At 42.9% G+C, this 23,480-nt stretch overlaps 1 protein-coding gene across 1 annotated transcript in view; it reads right to left on the bottom strand.

Annotated features, from left to right (window-relative positions):
- BEND5 (BEN domain containing 5) overlaps positions 1-23,480 on the bottom strand; it is an 885,667-nt gene that overhangs the window by 195,265 nt on the left and 666,922 nt on the right. Inside the window, exon 7 of the mRNA XM_039556517.1 lies at positions 11,843-11,932. Coding sequence (XP_039412451.1) covers positions 11,843-11,932 — 90 coding nt within the window. The remainder of the gene's footprint in view (positions 1-11,842; positions 11,933-23,480) is intronic.

Raw genomic sequence — 23,480 nt, 5'->3', positions numbered from 1 at the left:
CAGGATGAAAATGGAACACATATTTCAGGAAAGGAGCAAGAGCACATGGGGTGTCCCCACGGCTGATGTGGTGCCCCTACTGCTCTGGATCTCCAGAGGATACAGGTACAGGACTCAGAACAAAACTGGGATGTAGGAAAGAAACTCTTTCTTGTGCTTCAGCTCAGAACTTTAATCCACTCAGCTAAAGAGAAGAGCTGAGGTGTCCCCTCCTCAGGACTGAACCCCAGCTGTCCACTTCTGCTGGAGACGTGGCTTTGCCATTCATACGTGGCACATCCATACGTTCATCCAATGGCAGCTGACAGCTCAGTCTGGCAGGAACCTGCACAGCCATTTGCCCTCATTTCCCCTGCGGGGACGAACGATGTGATCACTTTGTAACTCTTGATACACGAGAACTTACACTAAGCCAGCTGTAATGGCACTTTTTGGCTGCTTCATTGATTTCCACTTTACTGGGTTTGCAGGTTATACTGCTTCACTTTCATAGGATTTTCCTGTCCTTCCGTTCAAATCTACTGAAAAGGTACAAGGCAGTTTCACCTCTTCCCAGTGAGGCAAAGGCACCTGCAAGGGCACAAAGTCTGCAGGCACAATGCAAGGCTGGGGACACCAGTAAGGCAGCACCTCCAAGGTGGACAACCATCAGATTCCAGAATCTGAGAGAGAATCCTGTTAATTCAATAAAGAGCTGTTTTACACTTTGCTGTGGTCACCTTCTGGGCATGAGAAAGCTTCACTGCTGAGTGGCATCAACTTCCTGAGAGGTGGATAACTGTCCCCTGAAGCCAGTGGGAGCGTCCTGCTTTCTCTGGGTTTGCTCCTCAAAGACATCCAAAAGTACTACATAAGCAAAACCAGACTAAAGTAGATCTGCATCCATTTCCCTCTTGACAGAAGGTATCAAGGCAGGAGAGGCTGAGCTGTTGTCATCAGTGTCAAAGGATAGTTAAAACTGAAATGAAACACAGAAATCCATTTGCACAGCAAAGTCTGTCCCTTCAGTCTCGACAGGCAAGTAAAGCAAGGACTGTATGCAACACCTGAGCTGCTTCTGGGTGACTAGAGAAAAAGAAAAAAACCAAAAAAACAGCAAAAAACAAAACCAAAAACAACAACAAAAAAACAAACACAAAAACCAAAAAAATCCCCAAAGATAAAAGGAGTGACTAATTAAACAAAAACCAAATCCTCAGGGAAGATCTGATGGCCAAGAAAATGCTGGCTGCATCTGAACTTCCTCCCCTTGACTCAGAGATGAAAGTTGTGTATCTGCAAGTTGCTTTCAGTAGTACTGGAGGGGACTTGTTGGATAGCTGTGTGCACTAGGCTCCAGCAGGAAAAAGCTTTTTTCCCTGTGGTTTTTTTTTTGTCTTATAGAAGAATAAAAAAAAATGGCCATGTCTCTACATGAAGAAAGAAATTGCAAAAGCTCTGCTCTGCCCCTCGTCAGTGGAGACGGATCTGTTCTTTTATTTACACTGCGTGACATCCAGGCAAGAAAAAGCTCCACAGAAATAAATTAGGGTCACTCTCTGTCAGTGCAGATGTGCTCCTGGCTGTTAAGCAGCAAAATATGGCCCTTCCTCTGCTCCAGAGAAAATCTTGCTGTGAAAACGAAGCTGCATTGCAGATCCTAAAGGTGATGGTAATTAGTGCTGGAAAGGAAATAATCAGCAATATTTCCCCACATGAGTAGGGCCACCACAAGCAACTGACATCTCTCGTTGTGAAGAGGTGAAATTCTCCAGGAGGGTATAGAAGTACATGTTTCCATCTGGGGAGCATGAGGGAGAAAAGTCAGAAGGATACAAATTTCAGGAGTTCTCCAAGGATGGACGGGGTTTGTTGTTGCTGTTTTAGGAAGAAGCAGATAAAAAAACCCACCATTTCCTAAAGAATTCTGTTTGGAGACAGTCTTATTGCAAAATCTACTTTGAAGCATATTAAACTAAGAAGGAATAAGATGCTCTTGTTCCAGAATAAGAATTGCTGGAGAAATGTTCTATTGCACTCTACATTCACAGTCTGCCTCAGATGCAAATGAAATCTCAAGTGCCAGCAAGCCCCAGACAGAAGCTGTCCCCAAGCACTTTGCAATGATGGGTTTAAACTCTGGCAGCACTGTGACCACACCAGCTGATGTCAAGGTGCTACTTTCCCTCATATCCTTGGCCATTAGGAACATTGCCAGGAAGAAAAAGGAGAGTTCATGTGTAACCAGGGGTGAGGACTGTCTCACTTTCTCCCTTGAACAGTAAGATTGAATTTTAAGATCTTAAAGGTAAATTTAACTTCAATAAACAGTCCCTTTTACTGCATGAAGGATCCAGACTTCAGAAGGGAGAGGGGCCACAGAACACCGTGGGCAAACTGAGATCCCAGTGATCTGCTGTCTCCAGGGCAGGCAACCCCTCCTGCAGGGAATTAGGGGAGCAGTTCCAACAGGTTTCCAGCTCTGTTCCCTGCTTCTCCCAAGGAATGAGCGACACACACAGCTTTTAGAAGACGGCACCTGGGCCGAGGCTGGGTCACAGCATTTTTCAGCTCTGCTCCTGACTCTGTGACAGATCATGTCCCATTTGATGGAAGGCAGATAAAGCTCAGCGAGGCTGAATGGCTTCTCCTGTACCAGGGAATTGGGCACCTTGCTGTTGTCTCTTTGCTGTTATGACACCAAGCACAAGTGTTTGTCAGGGAACAGGACACCAAGCTGATCAGTGTCATACCAAAGTCACCACAGCAGTCAAACTTTAATAACTATGAAAATTGAAAACACTCACTGATGCTCCTTTTGGGTAGGTGGAGGTCGTGGTGAACCAGCACTTGCCCTGTTGTCATTGTGTCACAGCTGTTCTGTAGTCACCCAAAGATGTGGCTTATGCTTGCCAGTAATATAAAGCACATCCATCTTTGTGATGTTTTGCCTACCCACTGTACCACTGGCTAAAAATCTTGAAGTAAACTTTGATAATTTCAAACAAACTTTCACATAAGAAGACCTACAGACTTTTCCTCTCCTCTTTTTTTACCTGACCACAGATCTTTGCCTTATTTTGTTCTTACCCTTCCCCACCACGTTTTTTTCCATCAGTGATAAGGTGACAAAAATGTAGGGAAATAAGAAAAAAAAAGACAGAAAGAGAAAAGAGGAGAAAAATAAGTGGGCTTGTATGAAATTTATAATAAAGCACTCTTTGAAAACCAGTGGCATTAGAAAAAAAAAATACAAATTAATTGCTTTTCATCCATCCCCAATTATCTTTTACATTTAGCAGCAGCAAAGACTAAAACCATAACCTCCAAGTCAGGGCACAGATACAAGGAGCGTGTTACCATTTGCTGAACATGTAATAAGAAATTTGACCCTTGAACTAACATTACAGGGCACATCTGGAAATTGCCACTTAGGGGTGACATCAGTCACTAAGGAACCAACCTTCCTGGGGAGAGTGACTTTTTAGAGGGCTCTTTGCCACCGCTCAAAGCTCCCCTAAAATTTATGCCTCCTGCCTACAAAGTGCTTAATAGAAGTTAGCCCCTGCATTAGGGTCCCAGCAAAACAACTTGTGCCTACATTTCCTCTTAAAATTAAGCAGGATTGGTAATGAATGTGCCCCATTACCCTTTCTCTCCATCCTCAGAGCCCAGAGAAGCCAGACTGCATTGAAAGAGCAGAGCCAACCTCTAAAGGACTGTTGTCTGGGGCAGCAGCCTGCTTTCATCCCAAGTCCCTTCTTCTTGCCCTCCAAACAAGATTTACATCCTTTTCTCTGTAAGCTGGAGAAGTCAGGGTGATATGGCTCTTATAAACAAGTACACAATGCAACAGGCACCCGAGGAGCACGTGAGCAATCTGTGCAGGGACACAGGGAAAATTTAATCTGAGTGCCCTCTGTCAAAGGAAAGTTTGCAGTGGCCAAGTCCCAGTCACACATGAATGCTGGCTCCTCAGAGCAAAGCACATGGAGCAGGAAGGAAAGTGCAGGGCACCTCGAAGACAAAAGGACTGAAAACAAAAAAACAAAACAAAACAAAACAAATCAATTCAGCTGAACCCAGCCAGGGCAGGCAAAGAACAAAGGGTCAGAAGACAAAGCTGGAAACAACAGACCAGCAAGATTAGTATCAGTTGTGAGGAAGAGCTGGGACACTGCTGAAGGGGAACGGCAAGGGCTTAAAGTATAAAAACTAGAAGAGATTCCTAATTGTGAATCCTGACCTGCAGATTGATCAGCACAGCTCTTACACACTGCTGCACTGGCTGAAAGGGCTCGTCTCAACTTTGATTCCTTGATGGCAACAATGGTCACTTATCAGAGCCCTTTCCTTGCCATTACCAACAGCACCATGCAAATGAGAGCTAAAGACAACCCCAAACTTCCTGTGGTTTTTACATCTTTGGCCTGAGTTTTTCATATTTATTTCATGCCCTGGCCCAGAGAAGATCCAGTACCTAGGGCTAATACTGCTCCCTAAAAGTGTAGAACTTGCTGCCCGTGGCCATACAGAGCAATAAACACAGAAAAAAGCCCTGATAACCAGGCAGATGTGGATAGGCACCTTCAGAATCCACTCAGGCTGCAATCTCTAGTGGGAAAAACAGGCCATATCAGTGAAAGCCAAGTGATCATGAAGTCCAGGTGAATCAATATTTTCTCTTTTTCCTAGCCTCAGACATCAGCGAAGTGCCACAGTGTGTACAAATATGATGTGCTTTGCCCTAGAGGCAGGTTGGTAGGGCTGGAAGGAAATGATCTTTACGCCAATGTTATCCAAAAGTACGAGCAGTCAAGAAACATTACAAAACCAGGATGTTCAAGACATTAATTGGGCAATCTCCCATGGAGACAAAACAAATTTGCCTGCTGTTGTACAGTGAAACCTTTCTCAATTCTCCCCCTTGAAGACCAAGGGCTCCTTTAGCCCTGTGATTACTGCAAAGAGGATTAGTTAAGCAAAGGTAGTCAAAGGCTTGCTCTGGGCAAAGGGCAAACCAAACCAAAGCCACTTGACATTTCTTAGCTGCACAGGCAGAGCTGACCTTGTTGTCCCAGGGACAAGGAGTCAGTGCTGATCCACTCCTCCTACTGGGACAGGAAGATGAGCACACAGGGCCGGGCTGGCGAGGGGTGAGCCTGCCTGACCAGGCCAACTTTCTGTTCCTGCTGCTGCAGATTGAATGGAAGAGGTGGGACAGCAACATCTGCTGTTGGTGGGGAGAGATGTCTCAGCCCCTCAACAGCCACAGATGACACAACTCCTCCCTTGGGGCCAGCTCAGGTCTCCAGGGTTCTGGGGATTTCTCTGCTGTTGCAGACAGCAACACCCAGCCCATGCACAGTCCCCGTCCACACCCTGCACCATCACACCTTCTCTTCTGTGCAGGAGCTCCAGAAAACACATTGTAAAGGAGTGAATCACATAACTCTATAGCCAAAGAAATTTCAACTCATTATAAATTTCCTCCAGCTCAGGCACCCAGGTGTATAACCTCTCGTGCCTGCCTGACACCACAGTGGATTGATGCAAAGCCTGGGCTGTCTTGTAACAGCCAATGTCACACTGGTAGCAGGAATCCCTCTAACGGTCTATTTACATCAACACGATTTTAAAAGCAGCTTTCATTTCCATTACTCCAATATGGATGTTTTATTCTTCTCAGAACAACCTTTCTCTCTCCTGGGATACTTCACACTAAAATCTCATCCAGGAGATTTACAAGGGACAGACAATAGTGTTTTTCATGTTGCTTTAGAAGCCAGGGAGAGTGTGTTTCCCTTTGTATTAAAGCTTAGGAGCTGTGCACTTAAAGAAAAAAAAGACCTTGGTGGGAAGGATGAATGCAATTTAACAGCTCTGAGAGCCCTGCAGCTCATTTTAAGGTTGGATTCTGTTGCCTTTGTTTGCTTCTCATAATTCGGTTTCCTGAACTCCTGTAAAAGAGACCATGAACTGCAGGTCCTGCTCACCACGTTCCCTCACTGCTTCCAAGTGCTACGCTGCTCCTGGAAGCACGGGAGTGTTCCCACCCCATCCTGACACAACTTATGCATATTATTGTCTGGGTGCAGAACACCATTCATTCTATGGAAAGATTCTGCTCTTCTTTTGACCACGAGCAGTCACCTCCAGGGTGGAACTCTGCACTAGGAGATGTGCTTTCCTATGGATAGCGGCCAGAAAAGATTTGTATAGGATACAATAAGTATTGAAAGGGAATGGAATCTTTGTGTCTTTGTACCTTTGGGGTGGAAAGAGAATATAAAAAAATACCTTTAAAGTGGAGCTTTTGTGTTGTTCAGTTCTCTTCAGTCTTAACAATGCAGCCCACAAAGAGAAACACTGGAAAAGGCCTCCAAAAGGGCATTCCTGCACCAGAGAGCAGCACTTGCTCCTTGGCTGCACGGCCAAGGCAGAGTCCCCTCCTGCACCCAGAGATGCATTATGAGCACATCCAAAGAGGAATTGCAGACTAAGCCTTTATACATATGGAAGCACTCACTGAGTCTAGAAGTAGCCAGGACAGCATAAGTGTTTACTTCCAGTCTCTTTCATTTGGCACAGAAGACAGAAGTGAGACTTGACAGTAATGTAACAAACATGCATTTATAAGATTCCTATTCCCCATGGAATAGTATTTTGTTTCCTCCTCTGGTAGGAAGCATAGCTTGGAAACAAAGATGGATTGGCTTGCTAGACAGAAGAATAAAACAGATAAAGTGAGGTGCAAGCCATTCATTTATTCAGATACACATTCAGTCTGATAGGAAATCCAGCAGATGATGTCCCCAAGCTTCTGAGGACCCAATACCACAACAGGAATTTCCAGGTGCCATGCTTTTTCTCCAGTACAGCTGCTGTTACCAAAAAGCATCTTACACCAATGGCTACAGAACTCAAGTTTCTCTCCTTTAGGAGTAATTTATACCCTGGAGACAGCTAAGCAAGGTCATCACCTCTGCGACTTCAGAAAGGTTCTTTTCGCATGTAAAGACTGAATTTATGCTTGCATGTAAAATGTGTCCTGGCCTTCAGTTACTATCACTTATGTCCTAATGCTCAAAAGATTTATGCTTACTAAAATAAACAGAAAAGCAGCTTTTAACCCTGACAGTATATTCCTCCTCTTTCTTCATAAGAAAAGACAGAGTTTGGGTAAAATTCCAAGTAGAAGAAACAGGCTTCAAAAGGACCCTTCTCACACTTATGACTGTGTTTCCCACAAGAAATAAAAACCACAAAACCCCAAACAAATAACAAAACAAGCAAACCCCATAACACAATGAAGAAACTCCCACCCAAGTGACATTTATTCTATAGCAGCAACTTCAGTCTCTTGCTAACTCCTTCAGGTTTCCTGCAGGATCACATTCAAAGAATTTGAAGGCACTGCCTCCATGAAATGAACTAGAAAACCGTTCTAAGAGGCTGCTTTGGAATCTGTCCAGGACTTGAATCCTTCATAGCACCTGGAGCATCTTGGTGACACAGAGAGCAAGTTCAATTACCCACTAGCCCAGTGAGTTATTGTGCAACATCAGAACTTGAGAGACAGCTGGTGGGAGACTTGTTTTCAGGCAGTCTGTTGCCTTCTATCTCATTCCTTAAACTTAGAATCAAAATTTGTACAAAAGTTTTCAGACTTTTTTTATTCCCTGCCCTCTGCTGGCAAGAGGTTGAGGGTTAAAAGCACAGATCAAGAATGCAAACAGAAAATCAAGAGACCTTGCCCAGAGTAATCTGTTTCCACATTTCATATCATCTGATTTAAGGTGAAGCAAGAGGGAGCATTCATTTAAGCAGCTATAAAGAAAAAAAGATTGATTGAAAAGTAATTTCTGCTCTGTTTCTTATGGAAAAGAGTCCCAGGTGTCTGTTTTTCTTATATTTTCTTTTTAATGGCTGTTCCCTTTTCAGCCCATAAGCTTCAAGGTCAGGTCAAATTACACTTACCCCGAGACACTCAGCATCTGCAAACCCAGCTGTGGGATCCCTCTCCCTCCTGTCTTGCACTGGGCTTTCCAGTCTGGCATCCCAGCCTGGAAAACCCTATTACAGGCTGAGAGTACAAATTTTCATTTCGGCATTTAGAAGGCAAGGTGAATGCCACACTGGCAAATCAACAAATTACATCCTACTGATAGAACATGCTAAATCAATAAGTAAAAGACATGTCTTGGTAGATCTAGACATATTTAACCTTGGAATTACTGACTGCTGGCAAAAGCATACAGGATAAACTTAAACATAGGAGTGTCTTCCACAACTTTCCATGTATGTGAATAGTGAGGGACAGTTGCTTTTCTCCCACAAAGAAACTAAAGTCTAGCAAACATAGGAAAGAAAACAAGACTCTGAGAATATTGGGGGTTAAAAATACTCCTATCGTCAGATCTTGGCTAAAATTCAAGCCTTTTGAAAGGTGGTTTATGGCCAGTGTTTAGAGGGGAGGGGCTTGCACAGATTTTACACACATTAGTGCACACTGTTACCTGACATCTGTAAGAGTTAGTCTATTTGCTTTACAGTAAAGCATGGAAAAGAAAACAGCACGCACTCTCTTAAATACTGTGGGGAGTGAAAAATGAGGAAAAGTAGCTAAGAAAGGAAAATAATCTAAATCCACAACTTCAGAAAGATCCCTCAGAAATCTGAACAGCCCAAGAGAGGTGAGTTCAGGATGTAAGATGAATTTGCACTTCTTTGTGCTCACTACAAAAGCCCTCCACGAGCAGCAGCGATTCCAGTTGGTTAAAAATGGTCTATAAGAACAAAGTGAAAACAAATCCTCTTAATCCTGGACCCTACTCCAATTTGTTCATCCCTGAAAGTGGTACAAACATCAATGTTCATGGTGACCATCACCATCTGAAGAGAACACCACCATTCTTTGGATGTGGAAAGTACTCATGTGAATATATTGATTATACTCTCCGGTGACTGGGTCTCCAGCTCTGAGCTCCACCACAAGCAGTTAAGAATCATCAGGAAAACTTCCTAAAAAGGCCAGCCATTGAAGTAACTCTTAAAAGAGCAAAACAGAAACAAAGGTTCTTCATCCATCTTTTCATGAAGAGGCCCTCCAGGGTTTTGTCTGCCTTTTAAGGAACTGAACTGCAGCTCAGCTGCTGCACCATGTGTGAAATATTACAGCTTTTGTTTGTAACTGCTGGATGAGGTACCTGATGATTCTGAGGAGGTCTGGCTACTGCTGCAAGCACTCCACAGTCGGAAGGTGACAGAAATGTGCATCCAAGTTTAAAATACTTGCTCATTTGCAGAAATGAAGGGCATTTGTATCCAAAACTCAGTTTGCAGTGGATTCTTCACAGTAGAATATGAAGAAGGATAACGGAGAAACAATTTTGAACAAGGAGATGACAAGTTTTGTTTCCTACAGGAACACAAAATCCTTGCTTAGATGCACAATATGTGCGTAATGTGGAGGACAAAGGATCAAAAGACAAGAGCAAGCATCTCCTGATGTATTAAAGCTAGAAAACTTGCTTCTCAGGCACCTTGCCTAGTCAAGAAAATAATGGGGGGTGTAATAGGTAGCTTCTGTCAGGCCCCAAGAAGCTCCTGTTTGGAGTACACAGCTAAAAATCCTTTAGCAGAGAGCAGGCCAAAGAGGGCAGAAAGGGACCTGGCCAGCTCAAAGACAGGTAGAAAAATGAGTAAGGAGTCAGATATCATCTTCAGGCTTTAAAGAAGACTGGAAAATTTTGAAGAACAAAAAATAAAACTTTTAACTCATTATCTATTCCCGTATGGACTGATTCTCCAAGACTGGGCAGTCACAGCTCTGGTCTTCCACGAGATGCTGCTTGCTCCTGGGGAATCTTTGGGATCAGTTTCCAGATCTTAATATTCCAGGTGGTGAGCATAATCAAACATTCAAGAAGAAACCTCTCCACCAAGAAAAAAAATAATCCTGACATGTTCCATATGCACTGAGCTGGCATCTGGATATAAAATCTGCAACACCTAACTATGCCAAAAAAGCCTCCAGAAATAAAATTCCTAAGTGTGCCCTCAACTTGACTGCCAGAGGAATCTTTTTTATCCCTTCTTTTGATCCTCCCACACAAAAGTTTCCAAAGACGGAGCAAGCACCCAATTTCACATTTGGCAATGCTAGCAACAATGCTGCAATGGCCTTGAAATGTCTGACATTTCTGCTCGTCTGGATGCTAATTCTACACAGGAGGCAGCTCTGCCTGCACGGGGCAGGGGCTCGGAGCAGAGTCCAGTGCCTGGGGACCCAGGCACTCCCAAAGGAGTCAAGCACGTGCTATAATTGCAGCCACAGCAAGTTTTAGATGTGTTTCTCCAAGACTGATGCCTTGATACCTCCTTGTTATTTTTCATATCTTTCCTACCTTTTGTTGTTGTTGTTTGGGCTTTGTTTTTTTTTTTTTTTTTTGGTTTTTTTTCCTACAAAGCACAAAGTTTCTCTGAGACAATCAGAGCATGACTTCTATCTAGCTGTTTCATCAGGCTAAGCGTGCCACCCGCTTTTACACATCCCCTTTTCTTTTTTATTTCCCTTTTGAATAAACTCTTCATTATCAAAATAAAATAACATCATTTACAAAGCACCACCTCAGCAGCATGCCTCAGCTTTCATTTCACAGGGCTATGCCAGCAGCCACAAACAGAATCAAAGCAGCCAATTAAAAATCCATATTCATTAACAAACATCATGTGTGCTATAATGCCCTGCATTGACTGTGGCACGGCAGGAGATGGGAAACTCACTGAGATTTCCTGCTCTCAGTCTGATGCATTGTTTTATCAGAGGAAGGGTTTTACCTTTGCTGCTCCAGGCCGGCAAGGAAAGTGTCCTGCAAAGCCCACAGGGCTGGGGCAGCAGAAGGGGCAGCTGCTGACCTTTTGCCTCAGTGAGATGCCAGACACAGCACCTTGCCAGGATGAGGAGCACACAGAGAAGACCACAAACCTGTGCCAGACCCTTCCCACTGAGGTCTTTGGGTACCAGCAGGGCCAGTGGCAAATGAGTCTGTGGCATCACGAGCAGACAACATAATAAACTCTGCATATGCTTGATTGATGCAACTCATCGGCTCAGCAGGGCCAGGTCCAAGCTGCTGCAGTGAATTACCAAATTGCCCTGGCTCCAGGGAGCCACTTTGATTTACACCGTCAACACTTTACCACTGCAGACAGCCACGTACATAAGTACAATATTTCAGACCTATACAATGAAGTTATATGAAGGCGTGCCAGGGTTATTTATTTATTTGTACCCACAAGCCTGAGATTTACAACTCTTTATAAATACAAGCTGGGCAATTTGCTTTCTATTTTTAGCAGGAATGTTTTGTGCAGGAAACAGCTGTTAGCCACTGGGAGCTGTGTTCCTCAGAGAAGCAGCTTCAGACAAAGAGAGGCCTCTTAGAATTCAACTGGAGAACTAGGGTCACTGTTTTGTGATGGAAAAGAAGCTGGAGATAGTAGACAGCAAGAAAAAATAAGCAGTTAACAGAACCAACTCCAGGAAAATGGGCTGGAAACGCTCTAAGGAAAGGAGCTTTACACAAATATATTGCATATGAGCGTGACCGTCTCGTTCTTCCCAAATAGCTTCAGAGCCCAATTCTGACCAAGTTCAGCAAACATTCACAACACTTGGAGACAATCTATTCCCATGGCCTCAAAGAAGACAAGCAGCTGGTATTAGATGAGAGATTCTGCTGATATCCTCACTGTGGAAAAATCTGTCACATGAGCTCAGTCCCCTTTCAGAGCCAAACACATGCATCAGCAGGAGATCAGATGCCACCGGATCTGCCACCTTGGTGCAGACACTCACCTTGGCAGACGAAGGAGGAGGGTGTTTCCCCAGGATGGACCCGTGCAGTGATGAACACCACTTTCTGTTCAGCCCCTGGAAGCAGGTTTGCTGCAGCAGAAAAGGGCAGGGGACAGAGAGGAAAAAAAAGAAATAAAGTCCTTAAACTGCACCCCAGATGTAAAAACAAGCAACTGTTAATTTTTAAAACACGTAATTTTATTAAAATTAGTCATATGTTACAAACAAGCGCAATCCATAACCAAAGAGGCAGTGTCACCAGGTCTCCTTCCCAGACTGCACGAGGGCTGCAAGACTAATGACGTGCAGCCAAACCTGCAACAACAACTTTAGCTCTCCTTTTAAACCCCAAGATTTACTGCAGCCAGTTTAACTGCATTGTAATTGTGTTCTCGTGATAAATGTCCCCCTGGGCCACAGGAATAGCAGTGGGGCTCCAGTCAAGGTAAAGCCAATTGCACCCCGCATTACACTTGGTACAAGCCTTAACAGTGCCAAGCAATGGTAAAGTGCTACAAATTATATTTATTAGGCTTTGCTCTGGAGGATTTAGAGGTGATTTTTTTAAAGTCTGTTAAGTGTTTGGGACTGTATCAGCCCTAACTGAAAGAAAAGTTAAAAAAAAATAAAGTATACAAAAGAGACCAAGATTAAATCCAGGAACCTTCTTAGTGAGGGCATGAAAATGTGCCATTTCCCCTTCAAATTACAGGTAGGTGGAAGGCAGATTTAGATCCCAACTATGCTGAACTTAACATGGGTTAATCCCTCAGTTTTGAAACCACACTATTTGGGCCACCTGCTTCAGCCATAAACTACATGGGTCAAGCAGGATCCTTCCTTTGTTTGTGCTGTGACTGCATTTAATAAACAGCAAATAAAAATGATCCTCTTTCAAAATAGGTTCTGGGAATTTTAAAGACTATAAGGGGTGAGGCCCTCAGTTGGATGTCTTATCTCAACCTGAACACACACAGCAGGAGTAATGCTAATCACAGCATGCTCCAATTGCTAGAGACAGTTAAAATCTTTGTTTTGAAGTACAAAGTTTACAGACTGGAAACTAAATCCAAGCTCTTTTCCCCCCAAATTTTAATTTGGATATGTGTGCAATACATCTACCTAAGTTATACTTTTATTTTCAAAGATGTGTGAGAGCCCCCAAGACCATACCTTAGTTAATTTTTTTAACTTCCCAGATTCTTAGAAATGCTCAGTTTTCCCCGTGGCACATCACACCTAACAGAGCCATAGGAACAATCAATACATTTTTTGCTGTTCTCAGGAGACAATTGCAGCAGGTTTCTTCTTTTATTTCCTTAGCATCTCAAAGTCCTGCAGCTGCTCTCCCTATAACTCAGCCATTCGTTTGTTCTTCCTTACACCAGCTTCACCATTCTCTGATGTTTTTGAGCCCCAGAGGCAAAGAAATATAAGAAAGAAAGTCTCTGCAAACCCAGCAGCTGTTGGGGTCAATTCTGCTGGCAGAAGAAAAGTGGGAGGCAGCAAAAAGGAGCACAACACCATCATCTAGAAGTCAATGACCATCCCACACCATTTGCATTAACATTAAGTAGTGTGGGAGGAAGGAGATAAATCAGCAAACCAACTTTAAAGAACAAAAGGAGAAGGCTGCAATCACTTTTGCAAGAGGAGATGAGTTTTCCTCCCCTCTTGAAAAAACAGCATTACATTAGAGGGATGTGGCTCGGCACAGATGTGATGCTCAGCAACATGACTGCCACCCTTTGGGATCCGGAACAGCACCCTGGTTAGGAATCTTTTGGACAGAAGATTGGGGTTTGGGATGTTCAGTGGCTTTGTTTGTTTTCAATTAAAAAATTGTTGTTATTTATGCTTCATAGAAGTTATTAGAATCATTATTATAATCAATAATTTTCACTATGGAAGTCTATCTTAATTGGCAATAAATTAAAATTCCCACAAGTCAAGTCTGCTTCGCCCACAATGGCAATCAGTAAATGATATCCCTGTCTTTCTCTTAACCCATGAGCCTTTCCATCTCGTTTTCTCCCCCTGTCCTGGATAAGAGGGAGCAGCTGGGTGGGCATCTGGCTGCCAACCAAGGTTAAGCCACTAAAAAACTACAAAACACCATTTCATATTTTAATTTAAACATTACATTAGAAATGCATCCTATTTTCTACTTCAGGATTGAAAAGATCAATCAAAATTAGGAAGATTAGAAGTGTATAGCTTTGCTTAGTAGATGCCAAAACCACTTAGGCAAAATGACAGAAAGGCACACTCCACTTAGCCACAGCTTTGAGACTTGTGGAAATGCAGAGAAATCATCTGTTGTGGTACCACTTCTACCCTTCTAAATGCCACAGCAGGGAATCTTAGAAACAAAACTCTTTGACAAAACAGGTTTTCTTGGAAAGAAAGTAAAGTAGACATGTCTGGAATGGTTCTGTTTTCATTTCCTGTTCTGGAAAGTATCTTGAAGATTGAAATTAACATTTTCTTTTCCCTTTGATGCCTACCACTATCATGAACATGGATAATATCTGCCTTGACTTACGACTGAGACCTAAACAATCTGTCACTGTGCGTTCCTCATGTCCTGCTGCTCACCCACTGCCATCCTGCCTCTGCTCAGAGGAGGATTCCCCTGAGCAAAGCTGGGAAGATCTGAGGTGCTATTCAGAACAAACAGCACTAACCTCAACATCTATTCTGGCTCTCCAGATACCACAATGGTGGTCAGCACCAAGCAAATGTCATACTGAAAAGAAGCTCCATTAGCTGCAAGCAAGCAGCTCAGATCTCTCACTCTGAGTATCACTCGTGCAGTTTGGCCCTCAAACCACGTTCCTTCCCCTCTAAACCTGTGGCATGTTCAAGCCAATCACTTAAAGCAACCCCACTGGCATCACTTCCCCAGCTCTCACCCAGGAACCAGCAATTTCCACTCCTGGTTGCACATTACACTACTGCAACTAAAGCAGGGTCGCACAGAGAACATTTTCTGCTTACAAAGAGACAGATCAAACTGTAAACCTTTACGGGAAGGCAGGAAATTCACTTAGCCATTTTCATTCAATTTTCATTTTTATGCTACTATAAAAACATGAAAGTGACAGTATTTGTATATAGCAGCTTAATGATAAGTATCTAGAAATTTCAAGCGGAAATATTAAATTTATGGAATTCCATTTGCACTACCAAAATGGAGTTCTATAACAATATTGAGGTAGAATTTCACTCCTCAACATCCAGAATGTTTTCTGCTCCCTTGTCAGACCAGTATTGGACTGCAGATTTGTGCTTTCTCTAGGTCTTGCAGCCATGATGTAGCTAATGATTCAAGTTCACAAAGTAGCACTAAGGATGAGAGTCTGAGCCTAGAAGTCTGGTCCAGAAAGCCTTTAGGCTGGTGCCCTTCAGGAGAACTTGGGAGTGAATTTCACTCCTTTGCAGAGGACTTCAAAGGCAAATCACTAGAAAAATCTTGTAATCTCTGGAAGACCAGAAGGCTCTAATCCATGGAAATCCATTACCCTAAAAACATATGGCCAAATAACGATTCGATTTAAATACCCACATATATTTTAACGGACTGTTATCCATTGCAAATGAATTCCATATTGTTGTCCTGTCTCAGGTACTTTGCAGTACGAGGTGGGCTGTTGCCAGCATTTTTTATCCAAAACCCTGCGAGTTAAAGACTCCACAGAGGAAATCAAAACAACTCTATTGCATTCCACTCCTCTGTGCCACCTCAGCTCGGCTGTGTCCAACAGGGCTGTAACATCTGTGTCGAAAGCGAACGCCGGTGTCAGTGCTGCCCCAAGTGCCTCGTCTCCACCACATTAACCTGCTTTAGCAAATCAAATCCAAGCAGCGTTTACTGTACTCTGGTTTTTCCTAAGAGGCCAAATCAGCACCTAATCCCATTTATCTTTGCTCCTTCTGTCCACAAATATCATTTGAGGTAAGAGTGTGCATCTCAGCAACACAAGAGTGCAAAGGAACAGCATTTTTGGTCACTACCAAATCCTACTGGACTTGGTGAGGTCAGACAAACATGAGTTTTTCTTTCTTGCCTTCTTCTAGTTGGTCTGAGCACTACAAAGAAACTAAGTGGGACAGAAAGTCAAAAGAATGCCATTTGCACCACAGAGTGATGTTCAAAGACTGGACTACAGGTTTTGGAAGTCAGACACCTATTCCTATGTACTCTTACCTGAAATGGGAGGCAGCAGTGCTTTGTCTCCCATGCAAAAGCCACAGAAGGTCAGGTCTGTGATGGGGCAGCACTGCTACAGGGGACCCTCACTGCTCATGGACCCCCCTCACCTCCCACCACACTCAGTCAGTCCTGTCTGGGTTTTGTTTAGCAAAGCCTTCCCTGTGCATGGACCATTTACTCAGCAATGGTCCTGCATGTAATGCTCTAAACTGCATCCAAAACCTTTCAATTTCTGGATTTTCATTCAGGCTCTGTCCTTGACTCTGTCAGGTGCTTAAGTACATGATTTGTTTGACGGACTTGTATCGTGCTCAAAAATGTGCTTAACCATAATTTTGGCATGAGAGCTGTGCTGACTTGGGGCCATTTTGCAGGAAGCCTGCCTCTGAGATCATTGTCACAATGTTTTAAAGTTGGAGATTGTGCAACTATTATCCTTTATTGCCCGTTTTATGCCAAAGTCTCTCTTTCCTTTTACATTCCTCTTAAAAGCAAAGCTATTTTGGAGCATTTAATATTATTTAATCTCTTTACTCTGGCAGCATAGAAATTACAGGAACCATTACAATGGTCCTGTGTGAGCGTATGCTTTATTGATGTATATGCTGACCTAATATCAAATTGATTTTACTCAGCTTTTCTGCTGACCATGGAAAAATGCAAATTGGGTATTATATTTGCACACTAATTTTATTGGGCCCCTGTGTCTTCATAAAAAGATAAAGTTTGGGCTAATAAAAATAAAACATTTCTAGGGCTAATATAGGCAAATGTTTATGTAGGCAGGTAACAAATTGGTTTGTCATTTAGGGGAACATAAAGAGCACTAAAATCATCTTTAGGCAAAATAGATTGGTGGCTTTTGCTTAGCTTTTAGCTTTCATTTGCAAAATCAATTTAATGTAGCACAGTGTCTCAAAGAAAGGGTGACACAGGATTAAGACATTCATTGTATTCCCCCTCCGTAACTCCCCCTTATTCGGAAGCCCTGGGATTTGGGTTTGCTCTTGTTCAAAGCAAATTATATTTCAGCAGCAAACTGAAAAAAAGAACCTTTAGACTTCTGCCACAAGTGAGCATCCTATAGGGACAAATAGGGGCAGGTAGGAAAGTGGGACTCAGTGTTCTGAAGGCAGATGTTGACAGAGTTATCAACACTTGTCAGTGCCACCAGGAATCTCAAAGTGTAGTACCTGTATTATCTCCTTTCTGGCTATGCCTTTGTTCCTCCCTCCTCTTCCCTCTCTCAGTCCTTTGTAACAATGCCTTGTGCATCCCTAACGGCCTCAAGCCCTGCTGGAACACAGCTGAGTGAACTTTGATGACAGTTTAAGTAGACAGGCATATATCAACAGCCTAACTTCTTTTTATTGAAAGGAATTGACCTATTTACATCCCAGAGCAGGCACTATTTCTACTCAGCTCTTAGTTTTCATCCCCTCCTTCCCCTTCCCTTCCTCAGTTGCAGGGTGTTCTGGAGGGGTTCCATGTAGTGGGAGGTTACATAAACAGCTTCAATGTTAATACTTGACTGCATTTTCAACTTAATAGCTCAGCAAAGGGATCTGACTGTGAAGCAAAAGGCCAGAAATATCTCCTGGTAAAATTATGCTGAAGCACAGATCGAATGACACTGCAGAGCTATTTGCAAAATCAGAAATGGCAAATGACTACAGAGCAAGAGCCCCCTTACCTCCCAGCCCCATTTGCTTGTTTTTAATCTTCATTACATCTTGTAAGCAACCACTCTTCCATTTGGGCTTTCTGATACTGGCAGCTCACTACATTTTCGAGGCAGGAAAATTAACTGCACACAAAACCAGTCAAGGTACACTCACATCTTTCCTCCCTCCGCGTCTCCACTAAAAAAAAAAAAAAGCCAACCCAAAACCACCCCCAAAAACCTGAGGTTTTGTTTTTAAATTATACATATGCATTTGAGCATTGGAACGTACGGTCCTATGAATAAGAATAGAAATCTGGAAAATGAACAGCACATTATTCGTCCTCAAACGGCCAAGGTGATGACAACCCACAATTAAGGATGCAGACAGTAGCATTTAATGTCACCTACCTGCATCACTGTCATATCATAACAGTTTAGCAGGCAGGTCCCCAGCCTGCTTTCTTTTTCCCCCTTCTGCTTTGCTATTTATAAAGTCAGGTTGGAGTGTAGATCAACCCCTTGCCCTCCAGAGACCAGAGGCACGCAGTAAATTATGGGAAGGCTAAGTGGTACATCAAACGTGTCTCCTCAAAGCTATATATCATCTTGTTAAATTTGATGCCTAATCCCAGGACCCCAGAAATCATTCCCAAAATCCCAGAAAATGCATGTGTCCTTCAGATGATATAGAACAAGAAAGTAAAGTTTACCTGCAGGGAAAAGAAAAAAAACACCAAGACAAAAACATTCTAGACACGATTTGCTAAAGTCTTCATTTTACTTGAGTGTCTTTCAATGCCATTTCCTTAAATGCCATCGACTCAGAACTCACCCATCTGTATTTGAATACATGAACTCTGATCTACAGTACTCCCTTTTTTTGTCATTGCAATGGTCAACAACAAATTACAAACTGAGTAAACCAAAGCACATCCTATTTATCTCTCTCTAAAAATCTTGCATAAGACTGAAATGCAGTATCTTACATATGTAGCAGTGCTTCTCCAGTCACCACCAGTGACAGCAATAATGATCTTCAGCCATTCCACAGGGTTCTCTTAACTGAGCTCCACAGCCCCTCATCAGTGAAGAGGAGATGGAAACACTCAGGAGCTGCCCCAGAGAAGCAGACCTCATCCTTTGGGAAGGAATCAAGCTAACTGGTAGAGGTCTGTGTTCAGACCTATCATCCCTCTAGAACTCTTCCCATGATGGCCGTAGCCTTCACTTTTTACAAAGGGATAGAACCAAAATACTCAGATGCAAGACATTTCCACCTGAAATACTACATTACATGGGTATTTTTTCAGTTTGTCTTTAAAATCCAGGAATTCAAAAGATGATGCTAGCACCTGTTAAAAAAGCAATTCTCTATCAGCTCTCTCCAGTGGAGAGGGCTATGGCTATGTTTGTTTGCTACAAGTATGCATGGACTTAAAGATAAGAGAATAATTTATGTCAGAATTTCAGCCAAGGTAGTGAAGAGGGATTTACCAACCCCTCACAGAGTAGTCCAGCAGTTACAGGAGCAGCCAGGACACCTTTGATCTGTTTGGTTTGGGGTTTTTTTTCCAGTTTTGCTGTGGCTTTGCCTGTGATTAACTTTAGTGCTCAGACTTTCACATATAAAAATTGAGCAAAACCATGTGCACTTCAGAACAGAACTGAGAGTCCCAGTACAGCTATTCTCAAAACTCTTCTAGTTTCTTTGAGATGCACAGCCACATCTTTGTGCTCATCACAGATTTTTCCAAGGAAGGCAATGCTGAAAATGACATTCATAGCTGCCATGAGACACAACTCCAGAATGTGTGAGTCCAGCATCTCTAACTTCTCAAGGCCAATGGATGAAAAAATAGGAAAGGAACAAGCTGCAACACAACATGCAAAAATCAGGGAAGATGTTTCTGGGAAGCTGTAACTAGGAAACTGCTATTCACTGGGGCTAGGTCTCATACTATTCACTCAAGAAACAGGAAAAAAGTAAAACAGGAGGAGAATTAGGGAAAAAAAAAAAGAGTTGGGGAGGCATGAAATAGTGGACAAAGCTGGAGACCTACGCAGGAAACCTGTTTGAAGTAGGGCCAAGTCTCATTCTGTGAGGAAAAAAATTGAAAAGCAACCCAAGTTTCACCCTGCTGGGCTAAGGACTCAAACCTGGGGGAGCAGTGAAGCAACACAACCAACATTGTCACCAATTAATCTCCTGTGTTCCACCTTTTGGCACTGACTTGAACAACATGAACCCTTCTCTCTCTTATTCTTCCTAAACACTCATTGAAAAGAAGTGGGGACATGATCAATTACAGGACACAGGAAATGATTATTTTTCTGATTTATGTGTCACCTCAGACCCTCCCTGGGCAGAAGGAGAAGGACTGACAGGGTTAGGAAGAATAAAGTGTACAAACCCTTGAAAGCAGTGATCCCAAGCAAGATGTGCAGGGTGTTCTGCAGGTGGCTTTGGCCTTTACTGAACTATGACTGTGAGCTCTTCAGTAGCTGAGCTAGCAGTCAATAAAAAGCAACCTGCTGAAATGAGATTCATGAAGAGCCATGCTCCTCAGAACGTGACACTGACCTCTCTGGGAAGCACCAGCACTGTCTGGAGAGAGGCTTGAGCCCACAAGGCAAGAAATAGACACCAGTGAATAGCTTCTCTTTTTATATTCACAGCTTGCCTGAAATCAGAATTTTGACCTCAACACACAGCACCAAAAATTAAGGTGCTCTGAGGAGGGTCTTACACACCAAATTCAAATTTTGAAATACTTCAGCAAAGGTGGGGGATGCAGTCTACCCTTAGGGCTGAAGTACACACAACCCTAAGCCAGCCAGGAGCAAATCCTTCTTTACTGTTAGACATTGGCTTCAAATCAGGCTGAGAAACCTGTTCTTAATGAAAGCAGGATGGCAAAGATGGGGTGGAAAGGGTCCCCTGAGCACAAAAAAGCGGAGTGACCTCTCCTGGACACACTGCCAGGCCCCTGCTTTTGTTCATTGATTCTTTGCAGATTTTAATCACAGGGACTTGATGTCAGGGAGTCTGTGGCTCAGGAGGAGGCAACAGCCCTAAATCAGCTTTGCTTCGGTGTGTGCACTCCCCATTCACTTGTAACCGACTCCAGCACCAGCAAGTGTCACACACATGACCGCAGACAGAAGCGCACTAAGAATATTGAACCTCTATCATAAATCCCAGAGTCTGGCAGGAGAAAGTCCTGTCACACCCTTGTCCTTTCCTTCAAAGGAAAGCAGTGAGATGTATGCCTGAAGGCAGGGCACTTTCCATTCCCATTAAGGGCCAACAATTAAGCAAGCTGCCATTCTTATTCAGATGCTGCTTATGACATTTTCCCCTCTGTTGCAAAAACAATTATCGCAAAGATGTTTAAATTCCACCTGGACACATAAAACCTTCTCCTTCCCCAACCAAACTGCTACTTCAGTTCCCTGCCTTGCAACAAACTGAGAACAGCTCCTCTCATAGATGTGATCCTTCTCAAAGCTCCCTGTAAGCACCACATTAACTTCGTGTGCCCGCAAGTGTCCACCGATCCTAATTGTCCTTTTTGTCCCACCATTAGTTAGCAATAAATTCCAGAGGTGCAGTCAATCAATACAGCACAGGACATAAGGGAAAGCACATTTTGTTGCCTGCACAGACACACACTGGAAGGCTGTGTGAGCTTTGCAAAACCTATCTAGTCAGCAAACTGTTAAAACCAATTTATACACACTCACACTCTCTCTCTCTCTCAAGGCAATAAGCCTATGGAGAATTTTAATTAAAGTCAAAGGAGCCTTTAAAAGTGGAGGGGGAGAAATCTAGCACAGCGAGAAATAAATTAATAAAAACACTCTCCAAGTTGAAGCTCAAGGGGATCACTCTCAGTCATCATTTATTTAAAGGATGGGACACGTCAAAGATAGGAATGTCAAGTGGGAGATGCTGTGAAGCAGCAGAGGACAGAAAAAGGGCTGACGAACTGCATGCCACAGCTTCTGTAGCAGATCATTTTTTGTCACATAGGTTATATTTGTGGCTGGCCACCTGCTGCTTGATATTCACTAGCTCTCAAAGTTAGGCACTAAAATATCTGTATTCCCTTTCACAGTTGATCTGGGAAGGACCTTTTAGCTCATCTAGACCATCCTTATCTGGTCAGCACCCAATTTCTGTGGAAAGCTATTCCATTCTCTCAACCTGAAGGTATTTTTCTGGGTATTCAGACAGCACTTTTTTTTGCTGAATTTCATTCTATGTGTCACTTGCCTCTTCCCTTGGCGTTTATATATTTTTAAAATGACTTAATTTTTATGCATTGCTCTAGCTTTTGCTTGGGCCATAAACTACTCCAGAGGAACTGACTGACCTCTCCAGCTGAACTTTTACTCTCAGGAAAACCACAGATCTGTTCAATTCTCATGTTCCAGAGCTCAGATAAGAGCTGGCATCCTGCTCTTCACCTGACATTTTTGCAGCCATCAAATCACATCTTGTAGCCTTTTCCATAGCACAGGGAGGAGATTTCTTCACTTGAGGCCAGTTGCAAACAAGCAGTGCCACATTTCTTAACTTTAACAACTCCCCGTATCAGCTGCTGGAGCAACTTCTTGTCACCTTTGCCTGTCATACAACAGCTCAGTGGAGTGTAAGATGTTTGTGTGGATCACTGTCCTCAGCAGCCTCCTGGCTACCAGCCTGTGGTCTAGGGAATATAATACTTCTAGTTGGGGCTGTGTCACAACATCCCCAGCATCAGATGCAAATTAATCACCCATAATATATCATGTGACTGTACTGGCAACCCATCCACTCTGAGCCTTCAACTACAAGAATTATAGAGATCCAATATTAACTGCCTATCTTGACACTCATTATCTTATTTAGAGAGCCTTGTACTGGCTATTTTCCAGCTAGATCCCTTGGTAGAAACAAAAACTTCATGGAATGATAAGACCCCACATTAGTTTCCATGTAAAAGCACAGAAACAAAACTCATTTCCAATGTAAAAAAATATTCAAATTATTCAAAACATTAATACATATATTTGATAGTCAATGTAAATTGAATTATGTTTTGCCCTTTCCCATAAAACAAACCAAAACACCCTTTTCGTGGAAAGAGGGTTAGAAAGGTTAAAAAAAAATGAAGAAAGTCAAAGTCATTACATTCCAATCAAACTTGATAAATATGTAAATTACAGCAACTAAACAGTTGGCTTTGACAAATGGCTTCCACGTAATGGATTTTTCATAGTAATGAGGCTACAGTGCAATTGTTTTTTTAAAGCCTTACATTTCTCATTAGTACAAAGTGTGAGTCAGTGTGCACAATGGGCATATTTACCCCCAAAAAAAAAAAAAAATTAAGAAGCAAATGAAAAATTTCAGGCAGCAGTTGACATCACAGAGGGATGCCCGAGATGGTGCCACTGCTTCCATCAGCATTGACACGTTGTTGACTACTCTTTAATTAAGTGGTTTGAACTTGAGGAGCTACTCAGTGCCAAAGGAAAGCCCAGGACTTTGCTACTTGCAATTCATTTGGGGTTTGTTTATCCATCCCTCCAACACCAAAGGTGCCAGCTGCACAGGCACTTGTAGATCTACACAGGCCCTACAACACCTACAAAAGTAGCAAAAAAAGCAAAAACATCACCTCTATGACCTATAAGTAACTTCTTTGGTCACCAGTACCTTCCTAACTCATTCAGTCCACTGGAATTTCAGACCACATCAACCATCACAG

The sequence above is a fragment of the Corvus cornix genome, chromosome 8 (genome assembly GCF_000738735.6).
Source record: "Corvus cornix cornix isolate S_Up_H32 chromosome 8, ASM73873v5, whole genome shotgun sequence".
In the NCBI taxonomy this organism is placed as follows: domain Eukaryota; kingdom Metazoa; phylum Chordata; class Aves; order Passeriformes; family Corvidae; genus Corvus; species Corvus cornix.
Note: the sequence above shows the minus strand (reverse complement) of the source record. Positions and strands in the feature narration are given on the sequence as shown.